General features: G+C 28.5%; 1 protein-coding gene across 3 annotated transcripts; it reads right to left on the bottom strand.

Annotated features, from left to right (window-relative positions):
- Positions 1-211: 211 nt before the first annotated feature.
- On the bottom strand, positions 212-16377 carry LOC105834206 (DNA repair protein REV1). 3 transcript variants are annotated; one of them, XM_036282337.1, is made up of 7 exons: positions 16235-16377; positions 13984-14100; positions 8828-10262; positions 7671-8112; positions 4062-5256; positions 583-725; positions 212-401 (listed from the first exon to the last, which is right to left on the bottom strand). In XM_036282337.1, the coding sequence occupies exons 2-7, from the start codon at positions 14035-14037 to the stop codon at positions 251-253; spliced, it is 3420 nt and encodes a 1139-aa protein (XP_036138230.1). In that variant the 5' UTR covers positions 14038-14100; positions 16235-16377; the 3' UTR covers positions 212-250. The 3 variants fall into 3 exon arrangements, with proteins under 3 accessions (XP_036138230.1, XP_012531964.2, XP_036138231.1); XM_012676510.3 differs by lacking the exon at positions 16235-16377 and adding an exon at positions 15254-15533; XM_036282338.1 differs by lacking the exons at positions 13984-14100; positions 16235-16377 and adding an exon at positions 11461-11735 and having other exon boundaries at positions 8828-10313.
- Between the last annotated feature and the right edge of the window lie 62 nt (positions 16378-16439).

A 16439-nucleotide genomic window follows, 5' to 3' on the forward strand; every position in this document is an offset into this window, starting at 1 on the left:
TATATATATATATATATATATATATATTACGAAAGAAATACACGAATTCGAAGTTGACACTTCTTACTAATTTATACAAAACCGAGCAAACTTTTCCAAAAGCATTACATTAAACGAATCGTGTATTACTGGCTTCTCTAGACAAAGAACGACATTCGATTGAAAAAAGATATCACATTCGCTTGTAAATAGATTTCTTATATTACACACATTAGTAGAAATTTAATTTATTAAATTTGAGACTTTGTATTCAATTATTGTTATTACATCTCGGATCATTACATCTGATCAATGGTACCATTAGATTGTTATTGTACTCAATTTGCATATAACGTTGAACATGTTTCACGGTCCTTCTATATGTTCTATGCCAAATGCAGTTTCCAGTTTTTGTTGTACATCTAAAAAAAAACAAACTTATAAGTATGTTTAATGTAACATATATGTCGAATATTTTTATTTATCCATTATAAGCGAGTAAAGCGATATCTGTTCCTTAAAATCTGCAGCGTGTATTATTTATTATCCATTTGTTATAAAGTAAAAAATGTCTATTATAACAATATTTTGAAGATAAATGACCTGTACATAGTTTTCAGCAAAACATGTAAATCTTCAATGCGTTTCTTTTCCGGAAGCATGCTAAGAAACGTCGCTAGTGACAGAAAATCCACTTCATTCACAATATTAGATTTAGTGACCCACATTTGTATTTGTAGTTTTATCTAAAAAAAAAAGTCATGTTTAGTTGAGATAAAAAAAATTATCTTCACGTAATATACATCATTTTTCAAACAATTCTCTTTATTATGACCATATTTTAAAATTTATTGTCAATATTGAAAATCGTATACATGATGCGAATTACAGATTTTCAGTATTAACAGTGAATTTTGGAACGCAGCTTTCATTGATATAATTATCTAAAATCATAAGAAAAAGAAAGAAACGATACACTATTCTTCATTCCAAACGTTTATCGAAAAAGTGAGAAAAAATTTTGTTTTTATGATAAAAATATTGAAAAAAAAATGTTGAATGTATTGCATATACAAGATCATTTATATAATTTAATAGAATATTTTCAAATTTCACTTAAAACATCGAATTTTGAAAAATAATTTACTATCTTTTTAAAATGCAAAACCTTTAACCTTTAACTTCTTTTTTAATTAATATAATTAATATAACAAGAAAAAAGTTGAATATTTTTAGTATTTATTTCGTATTATTATATTCATTATAATCACATGAAGTATACACGGAGATAATAATGCCTACTTATCTGAAGTTAGCTACGTTTTGAGATTTCTATAGTACACGTATCTTATAGAAATCAGAACGTTATTAATTTCAGGTAGATATTATCTCCCTATATGTATATGTTAATTCATATCACGTTGGGTTTATAAACTAGCATTAAATTTTCAAAGTCATTTCCGAATGTGTATAATAAATTTAAACCGGAAAATACAGAAATAAAATTGTGCTGCGTGATAAGTTACTAGTACTGATTATCATGTTAACATTTCTTTTATAATTAGATTAGAGTTTTTTATAATTTTACTCGTTAATTCATTTAATTTAATATTCTGGAAAAAAGTTGAAATAAAAAATAGTAATAACAATATTTAAAAAATCTAATAATATATAAAATAAGTATTTTGTAAAGTAAATGTAAAAAGTAGAGTATTTAACATTTATATAATATATACTTAAAATAAGATTTTACATTTCGATATATCAAGGATAAATAGTTTTCATTTTATTAGTGTGTTTAAAAATAACTAACTAGTTAAAATAAAAAATTTGTTTTTTAAATTAAGTTAAAAATTACTAATTTGTTTAGTTAAAATAAAAAATTTGTTATTTAAATTAAGATGAAAATTACTAATTAACTTTTAATGTCCTAATTAGTTAGATATTTTCTCTTTTAAAAGTGCAAAATAGAAAATAATTAATAGAAAATTTAAAAAATATTTATCCATAATACATAATTTAAAATAATTTAAAATAAATATTTTTAAGTAAATGCGTATATAAATATTAAATATTCTTTTTTTTTTCATAATTACTACTCAAAATACTTCAAATGACATTCTTTGTAGGTACATCCTTTAAATTAATATTTCTATTGAATTTATTTCAATTTTTTCCAGCATTGTTCGTTACTATGTCAATGTCACAGTTACTATTTCATGTTCTGCATAAATACAACGCTTAACACACTTATAAATTAAAAAAATATATTTTTCAATTATAATTCTCTATATACAGATCAAAGGATTTGAATACCAATACATGAAATATTCGGATTAAAAAACATGATACATTTTGAATAGAATTTATTTTTTACAAAATATAAAATCTGACAAAAATATGTACATATAAGGAAAAAAAATCTTTGATGCATTTAATATGTTGCTATTATAGCAATAACGGGTAAACAATTTGTATTACTTATTGAGAAATAATTTTACACTATTAATATTGAATTTGAATTGCAATATAATTGTAGACAGGGTTTTTTGTTTTTTTACCGTCACGGTTTTATATAATGGAATGAATTAGCAAAAACTATAAAAATGTATAACATATAACAATATATTTGTAACTTCCCAGACATAACGTGTCTATTATTGCTGGCATGTTGCTTATAATCATATTATAAATTGCTATTAGAATTGTAGCAGCTCAATGTGTATTTGGCAAATTGATGCCTTCATGATACAACTTTGGATAACAATTTGTCGCCAGCTTTGAAATCATTACCAAAAGAGTGAGACCAAAAACAAACCAAGAATCGCCTCTTTCGCCACCCTTGAATTCCGACTTGAATTTGGTGCTGAACACCAATAGTTATATATAAGACATTAATCCCCTAGAAATTTCAGATTGAGCCCACTCTTTATCTCCAAGATATGAGAGGTCGAAGTTTGCATTCTACAACGCTACACAGGCACACAAAAAAAAGAAAAGTTCTTCTCTTCAACTTCTTTGTTTTTGCGCTCCAACAAAAACACACACATACGTGAGCATTAACGTATCTAAATCGGTATTGATCATCAATTTAATATTGTGATGTTATTCTAAGTTAATTAGTTCAAAAGCTGCGTTTCAAGATCGTGAGTAATGGCACACTGTTGAAAGAACTAGAAAATTTATATAAAATCATACATTGAACGTTAAGATCCGCTATGACCGTTGTTCGCCTTTTCTCGATTTTAATTGTCTTATTCACAGTCTTATACATATTAATCAGGAACATATGATATTCCTTGAAAGTTACATGTGCCAAAATATGTTAATATAGTAGCAATTGAAATATTATTAGAAACATTTTATATTGATATTACATTAAACATTATATTAGATGGCAAACTTAATTCCTGCCATTTTTGGCAGGAAAATGACATGCAACATTTAACGCTTTCGATAAAAGCGTTTGAGCTGAATTCTCATTGAGCAATTCTTGTAGCTCGACATCTTCAAATTTTTTTGGTTGTCCGGGACGTTCCTTGTCTCTCACGTCAAAATCATCGTTTCGAAAACATTCAAATCAAACTCTACATGTTCTTTCTAGATGGAGTTTTATCACCATACACTTCGAATAATAAGCTAGCAATGTGTTTCAGCTGTGGTTTTTTTGAGGTCGAAGTAGTGAAGAAGCACATGTTGGAAAAACAACTTACCGCGGTTTATTTTTAATCAATTGGAAAATTTCTTTGGCTTTGAGAAATCTAATCTGTGAGGACTGAATAACTTTCAGCAATGTATAAACTATAAAAGACATGCGACTTTACCGAAACTCATCATTATTGGGGCCAGCGCTCTTTAGTAGCAAGCAGCAAGAATTAAGTTCACCACCTAATATTATAATATACCTACAATATTGCGATATTGCAAAAAGACAGACTTTTTGTTACAGTGCAATGTTGCAGTAATATTGCGATAATGTCCCACAATCCACAACATTCTTGCAATATTAATGAAATATTTTTGCAATGTTTCTGTACTGTATGAGCTGTCACAATAAAGTAATATACAGAAGTATATGGTACCTGTTGTAATGGAAGAGTGAAGAGATGATTCACAAGATTAATCAACATTTCTTGATGTTTGTCTAAGTTTTCATTGTTATGTAAAGTACTTAAATTCTGTAAAATAAAGATATCGGGTTTCTCCATCGCAACATTATTGTGTGAGATGTTAACACAATTGATTTGATACTGTGTAGATTTGTCTTCGGCGGTATCACGTTTTTCACACAATTGATTCAATGCATCCATTGTGTTATCTGGTACTATATGTTCTGCTTTATTTATAGAAGTGCTATTTACAATAGTTGCATTTTCTTTAATATCACTGATTTTTAAATATGCATTTGCTTCTCGCAATTGCTTATTATCACTTCTCTCATTTGTTTCTGTAAAATTCACTCTATTTACCTCTTTCTTCATATTACAGTACATCTGTACATCGCGTTGCACATCAGGATGCAAGTCGCTTTCCATTAAAGCTAATAAAACGTCCGGATCGACTTGCGAACAATTTTGTACATTATTTTGCGATACTTGGTTCAAATTAACGGTATTCGCAGTGCTTACTTGAAATTGTTTTTTATTTCTTTTGTATTCGTCTAATATCTCGTTTCTTATATCTGTAGGCAATTCAATCAACACAGACATATCGATATCTTGTATTTGTGGTATTTCGTATTTCAATGATTTTCCGCTATTTGGTTTTACTTGTTTAAAGAAATGTTCTTGAGACATTTGTCTTTGTATTGCTTTTTTATTAGATTTTTCAAGCAAATCCTTCACTTTCACATTTTCATTTATCTTAGGATTCTGTAACTTTTTATTTGTTAATTCAGCTGCGACTGTCGACGGTTCAACTTGAATATCAGCTGGAATTGCAACACCGATTGAATCAGAAGATTTTAACGATTTCACCGATAGATTACTAATTTCTGTATCACAAATTTTTCTTATTGCTAGTAATGATTTTGTTGTTGAAGGTACTTCAGAGTAATCTGGTTTAGATTTCTCGTTGAGATCTGAGACGTAATGATTCTTATCATCTCTCAACATTTTATCAAACGTTTGTTGTGATTCTTTTTTTTTATTTAAAAAATTGATTAAGTTGCTTTCAGCTTGCCTAGTTCTGCATATTTCTAGTCTAGATATTTGTATTCCAATTCCTCTCATGTCTTCAGGTGTTAAATGTAATTGATTCCAAATATTTATAACTTCCCTGGATCATATAAAATAAATATTTACTTAACCCATTAACACCCAAAAACATGCAATTTCTTGTTCACTTTTAAACTTTATTTTCAATAGGAAAAATGGAAAATGTTTTAACCAAAACCAAGTATCTTACTATTTTTAGACGTGCTTTTTTGATTTCCGGGGTCAAAAATATCAAAAATTGAAAATTTTGTGTTTTTAGTGGAAAAAGTATTAGGATCCATTTCTAATCGTGTCTGAAGGTGGATCAAATAGTTGAAATTTAATGAGAAATTTTTTTAACTCCAATTCATTGTAACCTTTCCAAAATGGCGGAAATTGCAAGAAATTTAATAAAATATGGATTTTTTCTTATTAATTCTATAAAAATCAAACATTGTCAAGCTTTTTTCCTTTATAATATGAATTTTGAGTAAATCCAACATCACTGTTCATATTTTATCAGAATTTACAGTCTTAATAATGGGGAATCTAATATGGCGGTCAGAGAACTAAAAAAATAATTTTTTCGTGATTATTGGCAACAGAAGTTTTGAAACCTTGCCTTAAGTTTTGTACGTTTTTTTGTTTTGGATACCGCAAAATGGCGGATCCAATATGGTAAATGGAATATAAACAATGTCAGAATTTCCAAATGAAAAAAATATTGTATTCTACAAAAAATTTCTTGAAGAAAGTATTGTCAATTTCTTCATTGGATGCGTTGTTCTTGAGAAAATAAAATCATAAAGTTTTGAAATTATAATCACTATAACACTTTTGAGCTATGCAGGCCAAAGAAAAGTATTCTTTGTACGCTTTTACTATAAATTATTCTATAATAACAATTTCTAAGATTGCTAAGTCCGAATCTAGTAACAGATTTTCAAAATAGCGAATCCAATATGATGGATTTTTAAAAATTAAGAATCCTGATATTTTTGATATTCCATCCATTTGGTCAAAACATTTCCCATTTTTCCTATTGAAAATGAAGCTCAAAAATGAACAAGAAATTGCGTGTCTTTGGGCGTTAATGGCTTAATTTCATAAAAAATACTAGTTACCATTTTAATAAAAACAGTAAAATATCTTGAAAAAAGCATTAAAAAATTAGAAATCTTGATAGTTAAAAAAATATTTCGAAAATTGTATAATCTAAAAGGGAATAAATAAGATGCTAAATAAAGTTCACTTAATTATTTTTTTAAATATTTATAAAAGGGAAAAATATTGCAATAAGCTAATAAGTAATCGCTTAGATTAATGAAACTGATATATTTGTAAAGTAGCCAAACATTATAGACGTGTTTTTTTATAACGGTAAACGAGATTGGCTTATTGTTATTCGTACATAAAGCATATTTAAGGATAGAAACTATTCCTTATATTTATAAGCATGAGTAATTTAGCTTCTTTTATTTAAACCCATAATATTAAAGCTATTTTTTTAATTTTGAAGATAAGACAAGAGATTTTCGTGTTTTTTGAAAACAAATCCAAAGCAAAACTAAAATTCATAATGGCTGTAATACAATAAACTGATTCAATAATCTTATATCTAATCTAAATAATCTTGTCTCGCTCTTTATTGAATCTAAAAATAATGAGGAGATTCTCTTTTTTATTTTTTATATTTTAAAGTTCTTTTTTTAACTTTATTCTTGTATGCCATTTCGTTATTATTTGCTTTGTGTTAGTGTACTGGCTTTTGGCTCGTGCGTCCCCGCTAGTGTTGAAAAAACCGACTTTCCATTCTTGGTACACAATGTACTATTTCGTTACTTGTGCATCGAAAGTAGTCCTTTTCTCATCTGCCAATTCACAAGAAGTATTCGACGCACAGGTAACAAAAAGTATTGTATGCAACATGGATCAGTTATTGCTCACTCGCCTTCGATTCGTGCGTTCACTTTTCATACTTTCAGGCAACAGCAGACTCATTGCACTTGTTATACTATATACTTTGTGTAAATTTTTAATATGCGAATTGCGCAATGCATATTTATCGACTTTAAAACACAGTCCTCAATTAAAGTGAAGATAAATATTTTATATTAAAACATAATATAACATAATATAACAAATAAAATACATCATAATATATTTTATGTCGTAAAATATTTATAATAAAAAATATTTATAATATAAAATTATTATATAAAATATAAAATATCTTATAAATTGATCTTTCAATAACTCTATCTTAATACTTTTTATATGCAGAATAATTAGATGAATAATACTTTTTTAAGTAATAACCTTCATGTAATTAAAAAAAACAATTTTTTTTTAATTGTAGTTTTATTCCTTTCTATATAAATAACTTTTATGGAAAACATTTTTTTTCTAAAATGCTTTTTTCGAGAGATTCAAGAGTTTTAATTATAAATGTCCCACTCTATATACAAAATTAATAGATTAATAGCAAAAACTCACTTTTTAATGATATTGACATTGTCAATAGCCGCTATAAGATTTTTTGATTTTGTTATGTAATTACAAAGTCCGTGACCCATGAACTTCGCGGTTTCCTTCGGCGCTTCATCAGCTCTAATCATCAATTTTAGTGTGATGCATCTACCTTTCGCACGTGCTGCTGTTAATCGATTGCACACTTCCACAGATAATTCGCTCAAAAAATCGACAGCATCGCCATTATTTTGGAATCTTATACCATAATTAACTTCAGCCGACACTGATTTCCTGATGTATTCCAGATTCAATTTTGTGTCATCTATTCCACGGCACATCTTATACAACTGTTCTCCAATCTTTTTGCCGAATTCTTTTTGTAAAACTCTCAACGAGATTCTCTGCAAATCTTCACATGTATGTACATTTATTTTACGTAACTTATATGTAGTTGTTCCCCCAACTCCTACAAATAAAACAAAAAAAAAATTATGTAAATTAATTTTAATAAAGCTAATAAATTTAATGAAAAAAAAATCAGGATTGGGTGGTAACAAGTTGAAAGGTTAAATAATAAAGTTAATTTTTTTAACTTAATTTCGCTAATTTTGAATGTGTTAATTTTTTATTTTAACTAGTTGTTTATGAAACACAAGCTTATTAATTTTCTTCTTAAATTAAAAATCTACTTATGTAAAAGATACATTTCCACACCATATAAAAAACAATTTTGTTTTATGTAAATATAACTTAGAAATAAAATATTTAATTTATTTAAAATAATTCACATTGTAATTTTTTCTTTATTTAAATTTAATTTTAAAAAATTACTACATTTTAATTTTATACAAATAATGCTTCTCAAAATTATAACTTTTAATTTTTGCAATTAAATTTCTTTTAAACTTAAATTTTAATGTAATTTTTTGACTGAGTAAATTTTACATTTATGCAACTTTTATCGTAACTAAATTAATTTTATATATTATTAACTTTAAGTTAATTTAATTTATAAAAAATATTAACTTGCTCAACTCTAAAAAAATTAAAGCTAAGGATTTATAAGTATTTATATTTGTAGAATATAAATCTAATATAATTGTTTAACAAGTCATTTTTTAAATATAAAATACAGTTTTACATATAACAATTAATATATAATATTGATCATTTAAATGTACCTGGTAAATCTCTTATATTAAAAGTTCGAATATATGTCTCTGCATTTTGACTGGTGAGATAGAATTGATTATCAGGCTTAGCTTTTCGCGTTGCCAATCTCGCCTGCAACTTATTATTACCAAATCCCGTGGACACCGGACAATTCGTTTTCTGTTTTATTTCGTTCCTAATTACAGTAGCAAATTCCAATGGTGAAAGCCCACATGCTTCAAGAATTTTCGTGCAATCGACATACATTTCATCGCAGCTTACCGCTTCGATATCTAAAGTATAGGATGCCACGGTGTCATACAATATATATGAAACTTTCTTGTAACCCTCAAAATCATATTGAATTGTCTTTAAATTTGGACACAATTTTAACGCTTCTCCTAAAAACATGCCGTTTTTCACGCCAGCCTTTCTCGCTGCGTACGAACATGAAGCTATTTCTGACATTGATCCAAATTCTTCCTTGCCATCATAATTCGCTGAAAACGCATTGCCTTTTGCGTGCGCTACTGCCACTGGCATATTTTGCAATTCTGGTCTATTTCTGATTCCCACGGATACAAAAAAACAGTCCATGTCGATGTGCATTATAACTTGCTTGTGATTTGCTTCATTTGTAATTTTATCTGTAAAACAAATTGTTTCTTCAAAATCTGATTCGCAGTTAATTGAAGCTAAAGCATTCTTGGTATTTCTTAATTTTTTTAAACGCTCAAGGCCAGAAAATACCTCATCGCTTTTATCTCGTAATTCATTCACATAATCTTTGAACGTGGTTCCCATAGTAGAGATGTAATGCAATCTTGAATTACTATAAAATGTGGACAGAAATTCGGCATCCTTTGTAGACTGTGCATTCGTTTTTGTATTTGAAGATTGACATGAGTTGATTGCGTTTTGTTTCGATGTATTATTAAATACATTGTGTTTTAACGAATTTCTATTATTCATATCAATTTCAGTGCAATCAGTGTTCACTGAAGTTTCAAGTTTTTCAGTATTTGATTTATTATGCGTGATTGAGTTAGCATTATCTTTATCCTTATTATTTAATTTATATACTAATTGAGGCTGTACTTCAGTACTATTAGAATAAAGTAAATAATTCTGAAAATTCAAAATCTTTCCAGCTGCTATACTATCGATGATCCATTGCGGCTTACAAATAGGAATTGGATTTTGGCTCTTTTTATATAACATTATTTTGGAATACGGCAGATTAGATGCTATGATATGAGTCGTAATTTTAGGACGCATGTAATGATGGTATATTCCTCCGTGCATCATCATTAGACGTCTGAGTTCATCCGACGTTGGATCTGTGTACCCATTAACAAATATCGCAATTCCTTCAAACAGTTTTGATGATTCTTTAAATTCTTTGTTGGCGGTATCGTGAAATTGTTCCTCCAGTTTGAATTTCTTCGCGGCCATGTAACCGCCCTGATAAATGTAACATATATATACATACTTAGGGTGCTGTCCCATGGCAGCCGGAATCCGGAAAACGGAATTTCGGAAAAGTAATGGAGAGAGGGTTAGCCAATCAGAATCAGCTTATTGTTCCGAATTTTTAATGCCTTCCCCATGGAGTATGTTTTACGAAATTCGGAAGGGTATTCGACCTCAAAATTGTTTTTAATTTAAAAAAATTTCTTTATTATCATATAATATAATATATATAAATTTTACTTTTTTACTAATTCTTTTATTACGATAAATATTTTTTTTGCTCTAAAATAATAAAAATAAATTTTCCGACTTTTGAAAATTCCGAAAATATTGGTACATGAGGAGCCCAGTCATAAAAATTCCGGACTAACAAGTCGGCAATTTTTGAACCTGTGACACAATATGATATATTATTGATAACTATTTATATAAAATTGTATATTTATATTTTATTTCCTAACTACATTATGAAATGGAAAAAAATAAGGATAATTTTAACTGAAGAAATTATTAAATGGAAATAAATTCCATAATCATCAATAATTACAGTAGCTGCATATGAATTGCTTCTAAAAATTAAAAAGTTAACATTTTTATTATTATTATTATATTAATATATCGGTTATTTAATAACCTATTTTATATTTACAAAAATATCTTATTATAATTTCTATTAAAAGAAATACGTATCTTACAAAAAATTATAATTACAGTAAATAAAATAATCAAATTAATTTACCACTGATATGTTTTTACTCGTGGTGAAAGATTTTAGAAAATATTGTCAAATAAAATAAAAAGTTAATCTCGTTAACCTCGTAAATCAATCTGTTGTGTTTTTTGAATGTGCCTGACTGCCTACTAGGAGAAACGCGCAAAATTTCTGATTGGCTGATCCTCTCTCTATTACTTTTCCGAGATTCCGTTTTCCGAATTCCGGCTGCCATGGGACAGCACCCTTATGTTAGCGCCATATTATGCGCGTATTCGCGATTCGTACAATTCGTAATTCGTGATTTATCTGACGTTCATGAATAGTGTGGAGAAAAAATTCGTTGATTCATCATGTGCGATTCGTCATTCGCACTGATTCGCTGGTCGAGTGGTCAGATAAATCGCGAATTATGAATTACGAATCGCGAATACGCGCATAGTGTGGCGCTAGCATTAAGGTGCGAATTCATGCAGCGAGAAATCGCTGGCGACTTGGGAGAAGTGGGTGAAAAGTGACGCCAGCGACAAGTATCCGTCGCTTTTCTCCTGGTACATATTCATGTGACGACAAATCGCTAGCGACTTCAATGTCAGTAAAAGGCTAATAATTGCGGAGAAATAATTATTGTTTGTAATAAAAATTGAAGAGTAGTAAATAAAAATAAAGGTGACAATACGTACAAACGGAATGTATACTACTCAGTGTGCAAATAATTTGAAAATAGCTATAACAACCCAGATAGCACAAAATATTTATAAAATATTTATAAAAAGGAAAAATATTTATAATAAATATTTTGTACATATTTTTATGTCCGAGTTTGTCAGGTATAAAAAAAATTATGATAAACATTTATGAAAATATTGAAAACAAATATTTATACCATTAATTATTATCAAAGAATATTTCAAGTTCATATATATACCATAAATATTTTTCAGTACATTTTAAAAATATATTCTATATAATGTCGATAATATTTTTTGTATCATTTCTAAATGGTTTATGAAAAATAATTATATAATCTTTAAAAAATATTTTTTGAAAATAAATTTGTAAAATATATTTATAAATATTTATGATAATATTTTGTGCTATCTGGGGGAAGAGCCGTCAAGAAGCGATTGCAATTGCTGTAATGTTGGAGTTGCAAAGAACGCAAAAGAAGCGAGATTACAAAAAGAAGCAGTGTTCACGCATATTGCTCCTTCTTCTCCTTTCTTCCGTGTATATCCGAATATTGCTCCTTGAAAGGCGTGATGTGGCGACTTGATACTGTTCAGACAGGACGAACTTCCGACGATTTGTCGCTACTACACAATATTTACGTAGAGGGGGAAAGTCGCCAGCGATTTCTCGCTGCATGAATTCGCACTTTTAGACGGACCTCCCATTTAGCATACCAAAAACCCATAGACCTTACAGATATGGACCGGCAATTGCCTACAATTTGTGTATAGAAACGGTGTCCAGAAGAGGTGCGAGAGAGAAACAGACTTTTTAGTACTTCTTTCTCTAAAGTTACCGGAAATAACTATCGCGCATATCAGCACAACATGCATACATATGTATATACATATACATATATACACATAATAAGTTAAAACACGTGACTAGATCCGTGACCAGAACGTATCCAATCATTGGATTTCAATGTATAATATGTGCAAGCATGCGCGAAACATATTTCCGGACTCTTTAGAGAGAGAAGTATGGACACGGTTTCGCTTGGTATTGCCTATGCTCTAGCTTAGTTTTTACAGTACAGATTTTTGCCTCACTCAAAACCACGGAGATCGGTCTCCTGGTTCTATACTAGTCTTTATATACTTGCCAATGCAAGAACCACATTCTAACTTCCACAATTTGAAACTGAATCTGACGACATGTACGGCCCTGTTTTGGGCGGCGCTAACACGAACCTCCTATTTATCATATTTGGTCCCGTGACTATGCTAAATGAGAGGTCCGACTGTACTTTATATACATAGATATAAAGTAAATCGTCACATAATTATTAATATTTATTGTTATATTTATCTTACATGAGGTAATTCAAAAGGTTATTATTCCCCAGACTTCAAAATATAATAACCTATATTCTTCAAAGTAATTCTAAACCAGCTTTTGAATATATAGAACTTAGATAATATATCAATGAAATAATTGTAATTTGTTGTTCTACTGTTTATTTTGTTTTTCTTCAAGGATCATATTAATTTACACACTAAATTTACAAAGAATCGCCGACCTTCACGCAAGCATCGTCGATCAAAACTCTGGCACTCTCCAAAATATTTTACTTTATGCAAAGGAATACAGATTGTTGTTTATGTGTTATTGATAAACTTCAATTTGTTACTTTTGGTAAACCTGTGGACACCCGAATAAGAAGCACGAGCAAAGATGATAAAAACAAGTTTTATACATTCAAAAACTGGTATTAGCTCAGGTTACTTTGGAAAATAGATTTTTAATAAAAAATTATTCTATTTTATCTCTCTATGTACTTCTTAAGTTTGGCATTAACCTTTTAAATCCCTCTGTATATAAAATATGCATGTGTGTATGTGTGCGCATGTGTGTATGTGACATGTGTGTAAGAGAATAAATAAATATAATAATTATTAATAATTTGCATAATGCTTTCAATAGGTAAAAAAATTTTAAAAATAGGTCTCTAATGATCAAATAAGACAATAACTAAGAATAACAAAATAAAAATTAACAAGATTAAGAAAGATGAAGCTCTTTTCTAGTCAAACTGGGTAAATTTATTATTTTAAATATAACTAAATGTTTAAATATTCACATAAAAAATATCTAAATTCGTATTAAAAAATATCTAAATATTTCGTAAATATTAGACATTTGTAATTAAAAAAATGGAGCCTTAATCGAAAATTTGTTATTCTTTATTTTAATCTTATTTTATCATCCAAAATTACTTTCTAAAATTTCTTTTAACTGGTTGCCGAACATTTTGTATATACTCACCCAATCTTCAAAGCCATTTTCTCCCCAGCCATGATTTCTTTTCTTTTTTAACATAATTAGCCTAATTTGATCATGTTGAAATTTCTTAATCAATAATTATCATGCAACAGCTACATTCTGGAACAAAAAAAATTGTTTTAAAAATTATAGATAATGCATCATTCGTTAGCATCATATTGATAAAGTATTATATTGATAAAATTGTGCTCATTAAACATGTTTTTAAATAAAAAACTACAGAATTTAACAAAAATATATCTCTCCTTTTATGGTAAAATACTATTGGACACACGAAAAGAACTATTGAAAATGATTGAAAAACCATTTGCCTCATTAAACATGTTTTTAAATAAAAAACTACAGAATTTAACAAAAATATATCTCTCCTTTTATGGTAAAATACTATTGGACACACGAAAAGAACTATTGAAAATGATTGAAAAACCATTTGCCTCTAATATTGTTCGCTATTAATTTCAATAATTTTTTCACAAGTCCTACAGTATTTTTGCATAAGGGCCTGCTCAGTAAAGTAAAATATTAATCATTATTTTACAAATTCTACAGTAATTACCTAATTACTTAATAACTGTCCAATTACTGATGTAATATTCAACTAAATTTCAATATTTTGTGTGTGTGTGTGTGTATGTGCTCACGCACGCATGTACACATATAACAAAATCACTTTTTCATTATTGGTAAAATTATTTCAATGCAAATCAAATTTGAATTTTAAAAGAAGTTATAAAACCTTATAAATATAACTAAAAAATGTATTGCAATAGTGATTTAAAGTTTTAAAATGACTTATTCATTTATTTATTTATTCATTTATGTGCATTAAACAAATATATCAAAATCAAGCTTTGTTCTCATAAATTTAATCCACTTCAATGGAAAACAGTTAAGGAGGTTCATGCACAACTCTTTAGTCAATAGATACGAATTTTCTAAATTATTATTTTATTCATATACAAGGTACATGAATAAATAAAACAAAAATTAATTATTTTTAAGATAAATTAAATAAGTTTTTAATAAGCTTTTTTTAAATTAAAGTATTTTTTAGATACTAAATATGATTTGAGTTCTGTAAATGTCATTTAGATTTAATGTCATTTAGTTTAACCTATTCTTAAAGAAAGAAGTTTATATATATAAATTTACCAAACAAAATTGCAGAATAATATAAATTAATAAGTCAAGATATAAGATTTAAGATTTTTGGAAAAAAAACATCGTGTAGAAGATCTGCAAGTAAACAAACCTCATGTTCCATCGGTGCACTTCGTCAGTAAAAACAAGTTTCCTAACCTCAATTTTTAACAGTATTTCGTTTCATAAACCAAAGCGACTGGCATTTTTTTCTATCAGATTTTTTGAGCTGAGATAGTTAAACACTCAATAATTACGTTCAAATATATTGATGTTAAACGCCAATTTTAACTTGCACAACGATAACAGTACATGAACGAATGAGTCAGAGCCTTTGAGTATATATATATATGGAGGAGGAATGCCAGCACTGAAAATGTGTCCAAGATCTGTGCGAGAGAGAAAGGTATATCACGATACTTGCTCTCTCTGCGCATGCGTCAAACGCTATGACCTAGTTTACACCGAACACTTGGTACGCGTATCAAATAGTAAATAACTAGTGAATGTGTTTAATCATTGGCTGATCAGCTTAAATTCACTACTTGATACGCGTACCAAGTGCTCGGTGTAAACTAGAGCTTTGATTATAGGTCTTTACATGAAACCATGGGCTCGATTCTTGAATTTAGTCGCAAGAGAAACGTATTCGCAAATTCTGTTCTTACAGAAAAGTTAGAAATTTATTGGCTATCGTATGGCTATTAACCAATAAACTTACAACTTTCTGTTAGAGCGAGTATTTGCGTATACGTTTCTCTTGCGAATGACTTCAAGAATCGGGCCCCATAGCAATTCCTCCTCCATGTATATATAATATACTCAAAGAGCGTAAACTAGAGCTATAGCTAAAGAGCATGCAAATGTGACCGCTGCGCATGCCGTTACATATTGTCGGTAAATTTCGGCTAACTTTCACGAATTAAATAAAATGTATTTGGATCACTCACAAATCTTTTTAATCAAATTTCATAACTTTTCATACAAACTTCAAACGATTCCATATAATAACTTTGTTCAATTAATATGTTCCGGCTAAGTATCGAGTGAAAAAATAATTAATTAATTACAAATAAACGAATAACTCACAAACCTTTTTAATTGCACTTCAAACCTCTTCATACAAAATACAAACGATTACACATAGCAATTATGGAAAAAAACGTTCACTTCTAGTCAAGTGTGTGTGAATGATTTTCAGTATAGTGAACATCGGAACGCAGCCCATGTGCCGGGATATCGTTGGAGCTATATCAATGCCACAGAAAGATGGCGCTTTGGCTATTTCTGAAATTCCG

The sequence above is a fragment of the Monomorium pharaonis genome, chromosome 2, assembly GCF_013373865.1.
Source record: "Monomorium pharaonis isolate MP-MQ-018 chromosome 2, ASM1337386v2, whole genome shotgun sequence".
Taxonomy (NCBI): Eukaryota; Metazoa; Arthropoda; class Insecta; order Hymenoptera; family Formicidae; genus Monomorium; species Monomorium pharaonis.

Bases quoted from the DNA above. Each gene is read 5' to 3' on its own strand.
- LOC105834206 (XM_036282337.1), bottom strand. From the start codon at position 14,037: ATGTTAAAAAAGAAAAGAAATCATGGCTGGGGAGAAAATGGCTTTGAA. The intron at 8,113-8,827 runs GTACATTTAAAT...TTTTATTTGTAG, and splicing joins TAATATAAGAGATTTACCAG to GAGTTGGGGGAACAACTACA. The intron at 402-582 runs GTCATTTATCTT...GTTTTTTTTTAG, and splicing joins TTGCTGAAAACTATGTACAG to ATGTACAACAAAAACTGGAA.